The sequence below is a fragment of the Anomaloglossus baeobatrachus genome, chromosome 3, assembly GCF_048569485.1.
Source record: "Anomaloglossus baeobatrachus isolate aAnoBae1 chromosome 3, aAnoBae1.hap1, whole genome shotgun sequence".
Taxonomy (NCBI): Eukaryota; Metazoa; Chordata; class Amphibia; order Anura; family Aromobatidae; genus Anomaloglossus; species Anomaloglossus baeobatrachus.
The window spans coordinates 371,666,215-371,683,043 of NC_134355.1; the positions used below are offsets into that span (position 1 = coordinate 371,666,215).

A 16,829-nucleotide genomic window follows, 5' to 3' on the forward strand; every position below is an offset into this window, starting at 1 on the left:
GGTCGCTGTTGCGTCACAGAAAATGGTGACGTAACAACGACGTCGTTGTCGCTGTCACTATGTGTGAACCCAGCTTAACACTCTGCTAGTATTCACAAGAAGTGAGTCATGACAGTGACAGGGGTCATCATCTGACCCCACGCTGTCATGGTAACCCATTGGTGCCCCATGATCATGTGATGGGGCCACCGATGGCAGGAGAGAACAGCGCGATCCTCACCAAAGCATGTTAGATTGCGCAATCTAAGGGGTTAACAGGTGCAGGTGGATCTTAGATCCACTCGTGCCTGTTAGTTGCACATGTCTGCTAATCAGATCAGCAGACATGTGCGGGGAATAATGCGGGCACGCCGCACGAGCCGCATTAAAGGGACAATCAGGGCCAAGGACATGTGTATTTATAAGTCTTAGTTGTGAGGGGTTAAACAAGCTAGTACATGCTTTTTGTTCAGCATTGGAGTTTTGCAGGGTAGGTGTGGATTTAGGCCATGAAGGTTGAGTGCATTATAGAAATATATTTAATTAAAAAATTGGGAATGTGTCCAATACTTATTTCACCTGCTGTATAATCATCTGAAAAAAATTACAGAGAAGAGGACACGCAGCTGATGAAAACATGAAATTAAAAGAAACCTTTCATTATAGCTGCAGAAGAGGAAGATTATATTCTGTTGAAAAAGGAAAGCCTAAGTTCCAACATGTCTAGAAAAATAGCATATTATAAATGTTTGAGCTGCAATTCTATTTTCTAGAATCAAAATAAAAATAATGCATATGTAACTATTAGTGGTGGAGTGCTAGGAAAAGAAGTTGTCTTCATGTAAAGGAAATAAAATGTACGCAAATGCATGCTTAAATATGACATATTTGCATTAGAAAAAATATTCATTCTGTATACAGTATATCACAAAAGTGAATACACCCAGGGTCATAACAATTGTAGTCGCAGAGGTTATGACTGCGACCAGACCTGAGATACAGGGGGCCCGCCAAATCCAGCACCTCCTTCAGCTGGATGTGCATGTCACTGAGCACATGAAGTCTAAATGCACAGACACCTGTCCAGCTGCAATACAAACTGCTGGGCAATCAGTGGCTGACAGCTGATGTTAGCGGTACTGTGACTGGGGGTGGCGCATGACAGTGATGTCATGCTTCATGGTGCACACTCTGATGTCAGCTGTCGGCCAATGCGTGTTTGCTTCAGAGGACGCTGTGCGGCGTGGGAGAGGAAGGAGGAGAGTACAATTATACCAGGATAGGGACCATATCTACGAGGATGGGACCAATATGAGGACATATATACCAGGATGGGCCTATAATGAAGACATATATACCAGAATGAAGACATATATACCAGGATGGGGGACATATGAGAACATACATGTGAGGATGGAGACCATATCTACAAAAATAAGCCCCATATGAGGACAAAAATACGAGGATGGGCCCATGATGAGGACATATATACCAGAACGGGGGACATACATACCAGGATCTGCCCAAGAGGAGGCCCATATATACCAGGATGGGGCCCAGGATGAGGACCATATATACCAGGATGGGCCCAGAATGAGGGACATATACACCAAGATGGGTCCCTATATACCAGGATGGGGCCCAGGATGGTTACAGATATACCAGAATGGTCCCAGGATGAGGACATATATATACCTCGATGGAGGACATATCTACCAGGATAGGGAACATATATTCTAGGATGGGAAACATTTATACCAGGATGAAAACCTATATACCACGATGAAGCCCAGGATGGGGACATATATACCTGGAAAGGACCAGGATGGTGACACATTTACAAGGATGGAGTACATATATACAAGAATGGGAAACATATTTCCCAAAATGGGGTTGGCTTAGGATAAGGGACATATATATCAGGATAGGCCAGGGATGAAAGACATATACACCAGGATAGGGCCCAGGATGGTGACAGATATACCAGAATGGTATTGGTACTTTTGGCAGTGTGGACAGGTGCCAAGTCCTGCTGGAAAATTAAATTTCCAACACCAAAAAATCTTGTAAGCAGAGGGAAGCATGAAGTGCTCTAAAATTTCCTACGAGACAGCTGCGCTGACTTTGGTCTTCATAAAACACAGTGGACCTACATTAGCAGATAACATGGCTCCCCAAACCATCACTGATTGCAGAAACTTCACATTAAACCTCAAGCAGATTGGATTGTGGCCTCTCCACTCTTTCTCCAGACTCTGGGACCTTGATTTCCAAATTAAATGCAAAATTTACTTTCATCTGAAAACACCACCTTGGACCACTGAGCAACAGTCTAGTCCTTTTTCTCCTTGGCCCAGGTAAGGCACTTCTGGCGTTGTCTATTGGTCATGAGTGGCTTGACACAAGGAATGCAACAGTTGTAGCCCATGTCCTGGATACATCTGTGTGTGGTGGCTCTTGAAGCACTGACTCCAGCAGCAGTTCACTCCTTGTGAATTTCCCCCAAATTTTTGAATAGCCTTTTCTTAACAATTCTATGAAGACTGTGGTTATCCCAGTTGCTTTTGCACCAACTTTTTTTTATCACACTTTTTCCTTCCACTCAACTTTCCATTAATATGCTTGGATACATCACTCTGAACAGCCAGCTTCTTTAGCAAGGACCGTTTGTGGATTACCCTCCTTGTGGAGTGTGTCAATAACTGCCTTCTGGACATCTGGCAAGTCTGCATTCTTCTCCATGATTGTGTAGCCTACTGAACCAGACTAAGGGGTACTTTTCACGCTGCGACATCGCTAGCCGATGATAGCGATGCCAAGCGCGATAGTACCCACCCCCGTCGCACATGCGATATCTTGTGATAGCTGCCGTAGCGAACATTATCCCTACGGCAGCTTCACACGCACTTACCTGCCCTGCGACGTCGCTCTGGCCGGCGACCCGCCTCCTTCCTAAGGGGGCGGGTCGTACGGCGTCACAGCGACGTCACACGGCAGGCGGCCATTAGAAGCGGAGGGGTGGAGATGAGTGGGACGTAAATATCCCGCCCACCTTCTCCCTTCCGCATAGCTGGTGGAGGCAGGTAAGGAGATGTTCCTCGCTCCTGCGGCTTCACACACAGTGATGTGTGCTGCCGCAGGAACGAGGAACAACATCGTATCTCCTATTGGTGCGACATTATGAAAATGACTGACACTACACAGATCACCGATTTTCGACGCTTTTGCGATTGTTTATCGGCGCATCTAGGCCTTACACTTTGCGACGTCGTTACCGGCGCCGGATGTGCATCACTTTTGATTTGACCCCCGACGATATCGCAGTAGCGATATAGTTGCAACGTACAAAGTACCCCTTAGAGAACATTATAAATGCTTAGAAAGCCTTTGCAGGTAATTATTAAATTTTCTTTTCTTTTTTTCCAACACTTTTGTCTTTGTTTTAAAGGGATTACATATGGAAGATATTTATTTGTAGAAATTAGAAAATATAATGAGATGTGAATAAAGCATAGGATTACCATATTCTGATGGCAGGTATTTTGAACAATGAGGGTGAACTGCTGTAAAAGGCATTGCGTACCCATTGTCCCATACACTGGCAGACACCGAGAATAAAGGGCCCTTGTGCAAGAACAATATATGGGCCTTTGCAACCCAATAATTCCTCCTAATGCACAATTTCACCTGATGTGGAGGTAGAAATGAGCCCCCTTACCTATTGGGCCCCTGTGCAGTTGCACAGGCTGCACCAATGATATGTCCACCATTGCATGGTTTGGAGACCACTGCTGTGACATGGACTACACATATTTTTACATAATTACACATTTAGATTAAAATTTTTGACTATGATTTAAAAGTCATAAATACATGATACCATCTTACAAAACAGTCTTTTTTTGGTTCTCACAGTAAAATCTCTCGTATAGTCAGTGGGGACACAGGAATCATGGGGTTAGTCTGCTGGAACCTTAAGGCTGACACTAAATAAAGCTGAAGAAAAAAGTTGGCTCCTCATCAGTAGTCTACTCCTTGTCTGCTAACACAAGGCTTCCTTAATTAGTGAGAATGCAGTAGGAAAAGCAAAAAGAACTATAGCATTAAAGATGAAAGAAAACACACAACCATCCCTAGAGAAAAAAAAACAAAGAACTTAAATGCACACTCAACTGGGCAAACAAGGGTCAGTGCTGTGTTCTCTGATTGACTACGAGAAAGAGATTTTACGGTGAGAACAAAAATCTTAAGTTCTGGAAACACTTCATTGGGGAACACAGGAACCATGGAACGTCTTAAAACTATCCCTGGGGTGGGAATAAAAAACAAATATACTATTACCAATTCCTGCCTAGCTTTCTGCAATTTGCAACCCCTTCCGACCAAGACTTGCATCTGACTAAGCAAAGGTATGAACCCTGTAAAACTTAAAAAGGGTATGAACTGATGACCATGTAGCTGCCTTACAGGATTACAGAGCAGATGTCTGGTGACAGACAGTCCAGGATGCCCCTACAGTATGCGTAACCCTTAATCAAATTTGGCTTTCCCCTTATATACTTCAATAATTGAGTACTGAATCCAGAAAGCAATTATTGTCTTAAAAGGCAGCCAGGCCTCTGCGATGGCCTTAAGGATTTGATAAGCAAAAATTCCAAATGTCTGAATGGAATGCTTACTGACACGTGGTGTCACTCACATCCAGCTTGTGTAAGGTTCTCTTCGTAGTATTATAGGGCAAAGGGAAGATCAGACAATGTCCTTGTAAAGGTGGAAAACCGAGATTACCATGGGAAGAAAAGACTGAGTTGGCCGGAGCACCATCTTGTCCAGTTGCAGGATGATGTAAACAGCATGATAGGACATGGCAACCAACTCAGAAGCCCACATGATGGAGGAGATAGCTGTACGACAAGCGACCTTAGAGGAGAGATGAAACAGTGAGATGTTTCTAATAGGCTCAAAAGATGTGAACTAAAGCACCTCCAAAACAAGATTGAGATCCCAAGGATAAATGTTGGCCAATACGGCAGCCTAGTGTGTGCCACTCCCTGGATAAAAGTCTTTACCTGAGTTAAAAGCCAGATCATTCTGAATTAGGAGAGTCGAAGGAGCAGAGATGGAAACAAGCACGGGAGGGTGAACCAATATCACAATCTAGTGTAAATACCACAGTTTCTCGGTCCACAGGCTAGTGTAAATGCCACAATCTCCCAGCACTCAGCATAGTGTAAACACAACAGTCTCTTGGTCCACAGCATCACGTAAATGCCACAGTCTCTAAGTCCACAGTCTAGTGCAAACACTGTAATTTCTCAGTCCGTAGCATCGTGCAAATGCCGCAGTCATACATTCCAGAGTCTAGTGTAAATGCATCTAATAGCTGAAGAATAGCTTAATAAATATATATATATGTATATATCTAGATTCATCATGAAGTGTACAGAAGGGGTTAGAATTAGTTACAAACAGGTCTAACAATTCAATAGTATGGATTGAAATTTAAAAACAAAAAACAGCAACAATTATTATTATTATGCATGAAAAGAAAAAATTGTATGGACCATGAGTTTATAAATCCAATTAAAGGGGGCTTTACACGCAACGACATCGCTAACGAGATGTTGTTGGGGTCATGGACGTCGTGACGCACATCCGGCCTCGTTAGCGACGTCGTTGCATGAGAAACGCAGGAACGACCGTTATCAAAAAAACTCACCTAATTGTTAATCGTTGACACGTCGTTCTAATCTCAAATATCGTTGCTGTTGCAGGACGCAGGTTGTTCGTCGTTCCTGCGGCAGCACACATCGCTATGTGTGACACCACAGGAACGAGGAACATCACCATACCTGCGGCCGCCGGCAGTGAGGAAGGAAGGATGTGGGCGGGATGTTCCGGCTGCTCATCTCCGCCCCTCCGCTTCTATTGGGCGGCCGCTTAGTGACGCCGCTGTGACGCCGAACGAACCTCCCCCTTAAAGGAGAGATTGTTCGGCGGCCACAGCGACGTCGGTGAAGAAGTAATTGCGTGTGAAGCTGCCGTATCGATATTGTTCGCTACGGCAGCGATCACCCCGTGATGCGACACCGACGTGGGCGGGTGCTATCGCTCGCGACATCACTAGTAATGTCGCAGCGTGTAAAGCCCGCTTAAGACTAACAATTAGATGAAAGATTAAAGGCGTTGTCTCTTCTTCTGCAGAAATGCAGTGTCACATGGCTGTCTACTTTCTGGGGGGCTTGAGCCCTCTTGCTTGATTGACAGTATGGAACAGATGCATCATCGAAAATGCTGGCTTGAATTGTATGCTCTCTGATGTTGCAAGCAGAGACAAATGTGTCTCATCAGCATTGGTGGAGTACAAAGGCATGAAAGCTGGCCAAGTCAGGAGCTAACAGTGTACCCCAGCGATTCTGGCCAACTGTACGCCAATTTCTACAAGCTTTCTTGGAAAGAACTTATAATAACTGCACATGTTCGGCCTTCACTCTCAAACTGCAGAAGTGGACGGTAACCTTGGCAATGAACAGTAAAGAATAAAGTCAAAATTACTCCATTCTTGAGAAGGGAAAGGATTTATAATAAGTTGTCTGTTTTGCAAGGACTTTGCAATTTTATCAGCTACAATGAGCTCCTTTAATTGAACTACTAACTCTTTCAGGGGTATGCACACATTTGTACAATACAATTCAGTGCACATGTTGCCTATAACATACAGTATTCCTCCCATGCTTGCTTTTTTTCATTACTATGTAACAGAGCTATACTGTATATCAAGGCTGCTTGCTTCAAACACATAAAGATGAATACAGCTAGAAAAGGTTTCTAGTAATACAAAGTGATGGAGACTAAGAGAAAAACAAAATGCGCAAATACCTGAGGTATGTAAATAATTAAATAGTAATCGTACAAGTAAATAACATAGGGTGCTTAGTTGACACTATTTTGAACAAATGAGCGTAAAGGCCATCTCACCGCAACAAGGTGTACCCAATCAAGATGGTACCTACACATTGCACTTATACCAACATGTGTTCTGGCTCATTTCTTCGGTTTTCCTTTACTTTTTTGTACTTTGTACATACCGGGATATATCTCCCCCTTTTGGGATGTACATTTTGTCTAGTTTTCCACATGCAAGTGTTTAAAGGGAACCTGTCACCAAGTTTATCCCTTATGGGCTGTGACCACCATCAGTGAGCCCTTATATACAGCAGTCCAGAATATTGTATATAAGAGCCCAGCCCACTTTGTAGAGTGTAAAAAACACTTATAATACACATCTAGGGGGCGGTCTGGTCCGATAGGTGTCGCGGCTGTCCAGTCCGGCGCCTCCTCTCTGCGGCGATATCAGTCCTTTTTCTGAGGCCCATGTGCATGACGCGTCCTATTCACACTAGCCGGCATTGAGGTTCTGCGCAGGCGAACTTCTAGTGCCCATGCGCGGACGGTCTTTTACCTTTCTTCCCACTTGCGCACTGTACTTTGATCTGCCCTCAGACTGCAATGGTGGCCTGGGCTGGATAGAAAGAGGAAGGAGATTGCAGCAGAGAGGAGGCGCCAGACGGGAGAGCAGCGACACCCATTAGACCACCCCCTAGGTGAGTATTATAAAAGTGTTTTTTACATTCTACACAGTGGTCTGGACTCTTATAAACAATATTCTAGAATGCTGTATATAAGGCCTCGCTGATGGTGGCCGCAGCTTATAGTCGCCAAATCTGGGACAGGTTCCCTTTAAACAGTCAGGTCAGGGTCTTGTTCTGCCCCTGTCTATTTTGAGGCCTGCTGGCTCATAGAGAGGTGAAGCAGAAGAGCCAGGAAACATCCTGGTTTTGCACACCTTGTAGCGGTGGGATGGCCTTTACTCTCTTTTGATAAAAATAGTGTCAACTAAGTACCCTATGTTATTTACATGAACGATTACTATTCATTTATTTACTAACTGCAGGATATTTTCTCATTTGCTTTAATCCTAGGTTCTGTTTTTTAATGGTCACAGTGCAAATGTGCATCGACACATTGCACTTATATAACATTATGAGTTGCGGCTCATTTCTTTAGTTTTGCTTAAGACAAAAAGACATTGAAACATACCAATGAGCAAAAGGTAGGAGTAATCTTCCACAATTAACTCTCCTCTGAGGATGTTCTCTTCGTAATCAACTACGACCATTTCAGAACTCATATTCTGGTAGAGAAAAGGAGAATAGAAAAAGAACATATTACTCAGTACCTTTCAGTATTGAAAATATGACAATAATATGGTGCAAATAGCCTCTTCAGAAGAAAGAGCACTAAATCTCTGGTAGCAAATATTGGATGCACCTATCCTAAAAGTCAATATCGACTCTTTACCAAGCCTTGCCACAAGACTTGCATAAGAAGCCACACTAGATACTCCATTTGCAAACATGTTTTAGGATGTTGACCCTCCTAAGTGCAAAGCAAAAGATCTAATTTGGCTAGGTGTGAGGCCTCTGACTGGGTGTCTAAGGGGGAAAATATCTGCTGGTGGAGAGTGCCATGCGTAACATACCAGTGTAAGGAGACTTATAGGCCATGCAATGCTTCTCTAGGAAATTAAATATGCCAATATTCTCTTCAGAAGGAAAATTACTTGGTCTCTGACATCACCTATTGACTGTAGCAATACTAAAAAAAAATATTGAGCATGTAACGAACCTTGCCACATGACATAGGATAAGAAGCCAAACCAGAAATACCATTTGTTGACACGTTTCAGGCTTGTTACCTCTACTCAGTGAAATGGAGAAGATCTGATTTGGCTAGCTGAGGAGCATTGCATGGCTTATGTCTCCTTACACCAGTACCAGACATTTCACTCTCCAAAAGGAAAAACGTTTCCCTTAGGCAACAAATCCAAGGTCTCTCACCTAGCCAAATCAAATTTCCTGTTTTGCACCACTGAAGAGGGGCAACATCCCAAAACATGGATTTGTAAAATTGAGTTTTTGCTTTGACTTTTAATCCTAAATCATGTGGTATAGTTTATTAAAACAAACAATATTTATACTTAGGATTGCTACATCCAATAGGTGGCACCAGAGATCAATTTGTCTTCCTTAAGAAGCATATTAAATTTCCCAGAGGAGTATTGCAAAGCCTATATCTTTCATTACACCGGCATAATACACTGTGTGCAGAATTATTAGGCAAATTAGTATTTTGATCAAATGATACTTTTTATACATGTTGTCCTATTCCAAGCTGTATAGTCTTGAGAGCCAACTACCAATTAAGTAAATCAGGTGATGTGCATCTCTGTAATGAGGAGGGGTGTGGTGTAATGACATCAACACCCTATATAAGGTGTGCTTAATTATTAGGCTGTGGAGGTGGCACTGAGCAAGAGCTTGTTCGTTTAAATGTAATAAGAATATCTGTGTATATAAATAATCAAAATGTAGATGTAGATGCATAATTATCTGTCTGTCTATGTAGCAATTGCACAGACCTATAGTATAATTCAAAGTTGTATAATCATGAAGGAGTTAACCAAAGATGATGAAGCCAAAATGTGAAGCTGTAAAAGTGTTATCAGTAATGTTCACACAAAAGCAATGTACGGGAGGGCAGGCAATGTGATGTGAAAAATAGGGGAGTGAAAGCACTTGGTTAGGTTCAAGGTTATTCATGCTTACTTACTGTTTAATTGGATCTATCGAATTAAACTAGCTCAGTTGGTGATGCTAGCTCAAGGAGAGCATGTCTGTGTGTTCTTTGTCTTATATACATTGATATATATTGGCACTGATATACAGCTAATACGGCACCATCTCTGGATATCCCAAACGAGGACTCCATTAGCAGTCTTCAAGCAAATTCCTCCCTTGACAAAGCAACTTCCTTTCCTTTGGCAAAATGGGTCAGAAGAAAGATTTGACAGGCTCTGAAAATTTCAAAATTGTGAGATGTCTTGCAGAGGGATGCAGCAGTCTTAAAATTGCCAAACTTTTGAAGCGTGATCACTGAACAATCAAGCGTTTCATGGCAAATAGCCAACAGAGTCGCAAGAAGCATGTTGGGCAAAAAAGGTGCAACATAACTGCACATGAATTGAGGAAAATCAAGCGTGAAGCTGCCAAGATGCCATTTGCCACCAGTTTGGCCATATTTCAGAGCTGCAACGTTACTGGAGTATCAAAAAGCACAATGTGTTTATACTTAGGGACATGGCCAAGGTAAGGAAAGCTGAAAAAGACCACCTTTGAACAAGAAACATAAGATAAAACGTCAAGACTGGGACAAGAAATATCTTAAGACTGATTTTTCAAAGGTTTTATGGACTGATGAAATGAGAGTGACTCTTGATGGGCCAGATGGATGGACCAGAGGCTGGATCAGTAAAGGGCAGAGAGCTCCACTCCGACTCAGACGCCAACAAGGTGGAGGTGGGGTACTGGTAGGGCTGGTATCATTAAAGATGAACTTATGGGACCTTTTCGGGTTGAGGATGGAGTGAAGCTCAACTCCCAGACCTACTACCAGTTTCTGGAAGACCACTTCTCGTGGTACAGGAAGAAGTCGGTACATTTTTTAATTGTTATTTATAGCATTATTATGATACAAACTCAGCATTACTACATCCCGTTCTGTATCTACTGTGTTTCCCCAAAAATAAAACCTACCCGAAAATAAGCCCTAGTCGCGGTTCAATAATGAAGTGTCCAAGCAGCTAAAAAAGTTAAAGCATACTGCAGGGCACTTCACTTCATTATAGAAATCAGACACCCCCTAATCACAGAAAAAGGAAGACAGAAGACCCCGAAATCATACTCACCAGACATTGAACAGAAGAACCTGCAGTGAAACCAAACACCCACACACATCAGATCGCACACCCACACACACATCAGATCGCACACCCACACATCACATCACACACCCACACACTCACACATCAGATTGAACACACAGACTCTAGAACACTCATACACACACAATCATACATCAGATCGCGCACACACTCACCACATCCGGAGATACAAATTTCTTCCGGCTGGCAGAGAATCCTGAGATGCAGTTCAGTGATGTGGTGGAACACATGGTGGAATGGGCGTTTCACCGCAGTTCGTCGTGCTCCACTGCACTACATCTCAGGATCCTCTGCCAGTCGGAAGCAATCGGTATCACCAGATGTGGTAAGTGTGTGTGTGCAATTTGATGTGTGTATGAGTGTGCATGAGTGTGTGTGGACATCGTGGAGCATAACTGCTGGGAGCGCTCACTGAAGATCGCAGGAGGACCTGCGAGGGCACAGACGCCTGGGGTCTGTTAAGTATGAGTCTCCTGGGAAGGAGGGTCTTCAGTTTTTCAGAGGTAAACTTTTCCTCAACCGTGTTTCCCCAAGAATAAGCCTTAAGGCCGCTTTACATAATGCGATCTCGCTAGCGAGATCGCTAGCGTGCGTACCTGCCCTCATCGGTTGTGCATCACGGGCAAATCGCTGCCCGTGGCGCAGAACATCGCTTGGACCCGTCACACTACTTACCTGCCTAGCGACGTCGCTGTGACCGGCGAACCGCCTCCTTTCTAAGGGGGCGGTTCGTTCGGCGTCACTAAGCGGCCGCCCAATAGAAGTGGAGGGGGCGGAGACGAGCGGGACGAACATCCCGCCCATCTCTATCCTTCCTCATTGCGGGCGGCCGCAGGTACGGTGAGGTTCCTCGTTCCTGCGTTGTCACACGTAGCGATGTGTGCTGCCGCAGGAACAACGAACATGCGTCCTGAAAAAGCAACGATATTTGGAAACTGGACAGCGGGTCAACGAGCAACGATAAGGTGAGTATTATCGCTTGTTAGCGGTCGCTCATACGTGTCATAGGCAACGATGTCGCTAATGATGCCGGATGTGCGTTACGAATTCCGTGACCCCCAACAACATCGCGTTAGCGATGTCGTTGCGTGTAAAGCGGCCTTTACTCCGAAAATAAGACCTTGCGCATTTTTCGGGGCAAAAAAAAAAATGTAAGACAGTATCTTGTTTTCAGGAAACCAGGTATATATTTTCAAGGAGCATGTTTTAGGGCAAGAGGATGTTAATGGTTTGACAATCTTCAAAACCTGGAACAATAAAGAAACTGGATGAATGAAAGGGATTGTCCACTATCTCAATCCCATTATTTGCTTTTGGTAAAACTATAATACTTACAATTCAAATCAGAAGTTTACATAAACTATCGAAAAAGACAAATATGCATTTTTTCTCACTATCTGACATGAAATCAGAATAAACCTTTCCTGTTTTACGTCAATTAGAATTACCAACATTATTTATATTTGCCAAATGCCAAAATAACGAGAGAGAGAATGTATCAAGGCATTTTTATTACTTTCTACAAAGTCAAAAGTTTACATACATTTCATTAGTATTTGGTACCATTGCCCTTAAACTGTATGACTTGGGTCAAATGTTTTGGATATCCTTCCACAAGCATGTCACAATAGTTGGTAGAAATTTGGGCACATTCATCCTGACAGAACTGCTGTAATTGAGCCATGTTTGTAGGTCGCCTTGCTCGGACCTGCCATTTCAGCTTTCTCCATAAATTTTCAATTGGATTGAGATCAGGGCTTTGTGATGGCCACTCCAAAACATTGATTTTGTTATCCTTAAGCCAATTTGTAACCAGTTTGGCAGTAGGCTTCGGGTCATTGTACATTTGGAAGACCCATTTCCATCCAAGCATTAAGTTCCTGGCTGATGTCTTGAGATGTTGCTTCAGTATTGCCACATAATCTCCTTTCCTCATGATGTCATCTATTTTGTGAAGTGCACTTATCCCTCCTGCAGCAAAACAGCCCCACAACATGATGCTGCCATCCAGTGTTTCATAGTTGGGATGATGTTCTTAGGCTTCAAAGCTTCTCCCTTTTTTCTCCAAACATAACAATTAGATGAAAGATTAAAGGCGTTGTCTCTTCTTCTGCAGAAGTGCACTATCACATTGCTTTCTACTTTCTGGGGGGCTTGAGCCCTCTTGCTTGATGGTGTTGGGACGGTGTTCTTAGCTTCAAAGTTTCTCCCTTTTTCCTCCAAATGTAATGATGGTCATTATGGCCACACAGTTCAATTTTAGAATAAAATTATGGAGAAAACGGCACTCACTGGTTCTGGCTGTGCAGGAGTTTCTTTATTTACATGTGGAGATTACACGCATAGGGCTAGCGGGGAGGGAGCGGACCACCCAACACGTCAGACGACGGCTGTTTCTCACTTTCTCTCAGTGCTTCAGCTGGTCTTCCGTAATTTTATTTTGGATATGTCCTCTAAAATGAGCACCCCGGAGCAGCATGGATATTTGCCTGTTTACTATGGATATAATGGACACTGATTGTATGGCATGAGTAGTATAATAGTGTTTGGAGCAGTGCTTCAGATTCTCCTCTACTTTGTGAAGTTGAAATTTAGTTTTGTCAGACCACAGGACATGTCTGCAAAAATTAAGGTCGTTGTTCCTATGTGAATTTGTAAACATTAATCTGGCTTTTTTATGTTTTTTTTTATGCTCCCTGCTCTCTGCACGCGTAGCCACAATACACATCGGGTAATTAACCCGATGTGTACTGTGGCTAGGAGAGCTATGAGTGCAGGGAACAGGGAGCCGGCACTGGCAGTGTGAGAGCGGCGGACGCTGGTAACGAAGGTAAATATCGGGTAACCAAGGTAAGGGCTTCTTGGTTACCCGATGTTTACCGTGGTTACCAGCGTCCGCAGAAGCCGGCTCCTGCTGCCTGCACACGTAGCAGAGTACATATCGGGTAATTAACCCGTTGTGTACTGTGGCTAGGTGTGCAGGGAGCCAGCGCTAAGCGGTGTGCGCTGGTAACCAAGGTAAATATGGGGTTGGTTAACCGATATTTACTTTAGTTACCAAGCGCAGCATCACTTCCACGCGGCGCTGCTGGCTGGGGGCTGGTCACTGGTTGCTGGTGAGATCTGCCTGTGTGACAGCTCACCAGCAACCCGTGTAGCGACGCTCCAGCGATCCCTGCCAGGTCAGGTTGCTGGTGGGATCGCTGGAGCGTCGCTTAGTGTGACATCTCACCAGCGACCTCCTAGCAACTTACCAGCGATCCCTATCAGGTTGTATCGTTGTTGGGATCGCTGGTAAGTTGTTTAGTGTGACTGGGCCTTAAAGGTGTGCTACTAAGAGAAAAGTGAGTAGGATCATCTCCTCTCCATGTATGTTGTGTGTTGGAAACATTACAGCAGCTTGTCGCCATTCAATCAGTTAGAATGTGCAGAGGGGAAAACTAGTAATACAAGCCATATTACTGATAAAGTGCTACTCCCTTTGTACAGACAACAACATATTCTGAAATATCGAGCTTTTTGTTCTACTGTCTTACCTTTTGTTTGGCATAGATAACTATAGTCACTGTAGAATCTGTTTGGAACCAGTCATATCTGCAGAAGAGTAGAATAAAAATTATAAAAGCTCAGATGACACATTTATAAGTTGCTTTACCCCTAATCAACACTGGAAATCTTAGTATGGTTTTATTTAGGACAGGGTTCCTGCAAAGGGACGGTCCAGTACATCCATGCTATCGTGCAGGCATAGATCTATACCCAATATGATTACAGTAGAAGCTTGGCTTACCTGACAGTTTACGTCCTGCAGGAACAGCCACAGCTGGTGCTAGCACCATCCCTGGCTGTTTAAGCCACTAAATGTCATGGTCAATATCAACAACAGCACCCAGATGATTGTGAGAGGAAGAGAGCTGCCTCTTTAACTTCCCCAGTACCAATGTGCCACAATTTTTAAAATGGTGTTTATTTTCTCACTCTGCATCCCAAAGATAAGAATAAGGCTAAATTCACAATAATCATGTATTCGATACTGAGCACTTAGGGTACCTATGGAATTTTGCCCAAATCTCAAAAAAGCAGGATTTAAAGGAACCCCTGATGGAACTATTCCCTATACTGAAATTAGTCACTTGGGACACCACCAAAACAGAAGTATTTTATAAAGTTGAGAGTGTTTTTAAGCATGCACAAAAGCGCATTAGGCCACACTTTTCTGCATCCCTAAAAAGACTGGCACTGCCTTAACAGAGGCTTGACTGTGTCCAAAGTGATTTTGCTAGCCTCATTATATCGAATGGTTCTTTTAGGCTTCCTGTCAATATCCCAAATTTCACAGATTTAGACAAAAAAAAGTTTGTGTAAAAGAACTGAGAGTCCTCGGTGGTTGATACCTTTTAATGGCCAACTGAAAAGATGGTAATAATAGGAAGCTTTCGAGACTACGCAGGTCTCTTCATCAGGCTCAGTATCGAGACCTGCGTAGTCTCGAAAGCTTGCTATTATTACCATCTTTTCAGTTAGCCATTAAAAGGTATCAACCACTGAGGACTCTCAGTTCTTTTAAACAAACTTTTTTTTTCTACTGGCTAAAGGCCGCTTTACACGCTGCGATATCGTTACCGATATCGCTAGCGTGCATACCAGCCCCCATCATTTGTGCGACACGGGCAAATCGTTGCCCATGGCGCACAAAATCGCTCGGACTCGTCACACTACTTACCTGCCTAGCGATGTCGCTGTGACCGGCGAATCGCCTCCTTTCTAAGGGGGCGGTTAGTTTGGCGTCACAGCGGCGTCACTAAACGACCGCCCAATAGAAGCAGAGGGGAGGAGATGAGAGGGACGTAACATCTCGCCCACTTCCTTCCTTCTGCATTGCCGGCAGCCGCAGGTAAGGTGAGGTTCCTCGTTCCTGCGATGTCACACGTAGCGATGTGTGCTGCCGCAGGAACGACGAACAACATCAAACAAGTAGCAGCAACGATAATTGGGAATAGGGGGGCATGTCACCAATTAGTGATTTTGCACGTTTTTGCGACGATTTAAAATCGCTTATAGGTGTCACACGCAACGACATCGCTAAAGCGGCCGGATGTGCGTCACAAATTCTTTGACCCCCAACGAGATCGCTTGAGTGATGTCGTATCGTGTAAAGCGGCCTTTAGGCTATGTGCCCACGTTGCGTATTTGCATGCAGTTACGCTGCGTATTGCACTGCAGTGTAACTGCATGCGTCCTGCGTCCCCAGCACAATCTATGTAGATTGTGCCTAATCCATGCCCACGGGGCGTTTTAGAATGCAGCGATTTGTATGCTGCCAAATCGCTGCGTTCTAAAAGGCAACGTCACTTCTTTCGTGCGCTCTGCATGCTGTCTCCATTCTGTCTATAGGGAGAGGCAGCATCCGGAGCGCACAAATTCTTCAGGAATTCTGCAGTCACCAAAGTTTCAGAACGGAGCTTTTCAGCTGCTCTCTGAAGCGCACATGCAGTGACTTTAAGCTGCGGTGCACACACGTGGACACATAGCCTAACATGGTACAAAGATATATTTTACCTGTATCACAGATTTAGACAGAAATCGTAATGTAAGTGCTTAGCGTATGGCAAAGGATACATGTAAATCAGGCCTTAAAAACTAAGACAAAACAAAAAAACACAGGTTTGTTACTGGTCAATGGAAAAATAGAGGGATTCCTGTCATGCTGGGTACAGGGAAGTACCAAGCGAACGTCAAAAGGGAAGGGAAACCCTGTGTCTCGGCAAAGGGTAGATGGTGATCCCTGACCAAACCTACTGCTGGTCCCTAGGGTCCCTCATCACCCAAGATAGTTTCTGCACCTATGCGCCAAGCCGGATACCTAACCCTAGGTATCCCTAGTGCTGCGCCCTAAATAGGGAACAGATGGGATGAGTATTCGTCAACCCCACTAAACACTATAGAAGACACAAGGAGGACACACAGGGGAAAAATGCATGAACTACTTATCCACAGATGACACCAG

General features: G+C 43.9%; 1 protein-coding gene across 4 annotated transcripts in view; it reads right to left on the reverse strand.

Moving 5' to 3' along the window:
• CYB5R4 (cytochrome b5 reductase 4) overlaps nt 1-16,829 on the reverse strand; it is a 484,942-nt gene that overhangs the window by 170,390 nt on the left and 297,723 nt on the right. For all 4 annotated transcript variants that reach the window (XM_075340162.1, XM_075340159.1, XM_075340161.1 and 1 more), the window contains exons 7-8: nt 14,359-14,416; nt 8,080-8,173 (exon numbers count right to left, since the gene is read on the reverse strand). In XM_075340162.1, the coding sequence (XP_075196277.1) occupies nt 8,080-8,173; nt 14,359-14,416 (152 nt within the window). The remainder of the gene's footprint in view (nt 1-8,079; nt 8,174-14,358; nt 14,417-16,829) is intronic.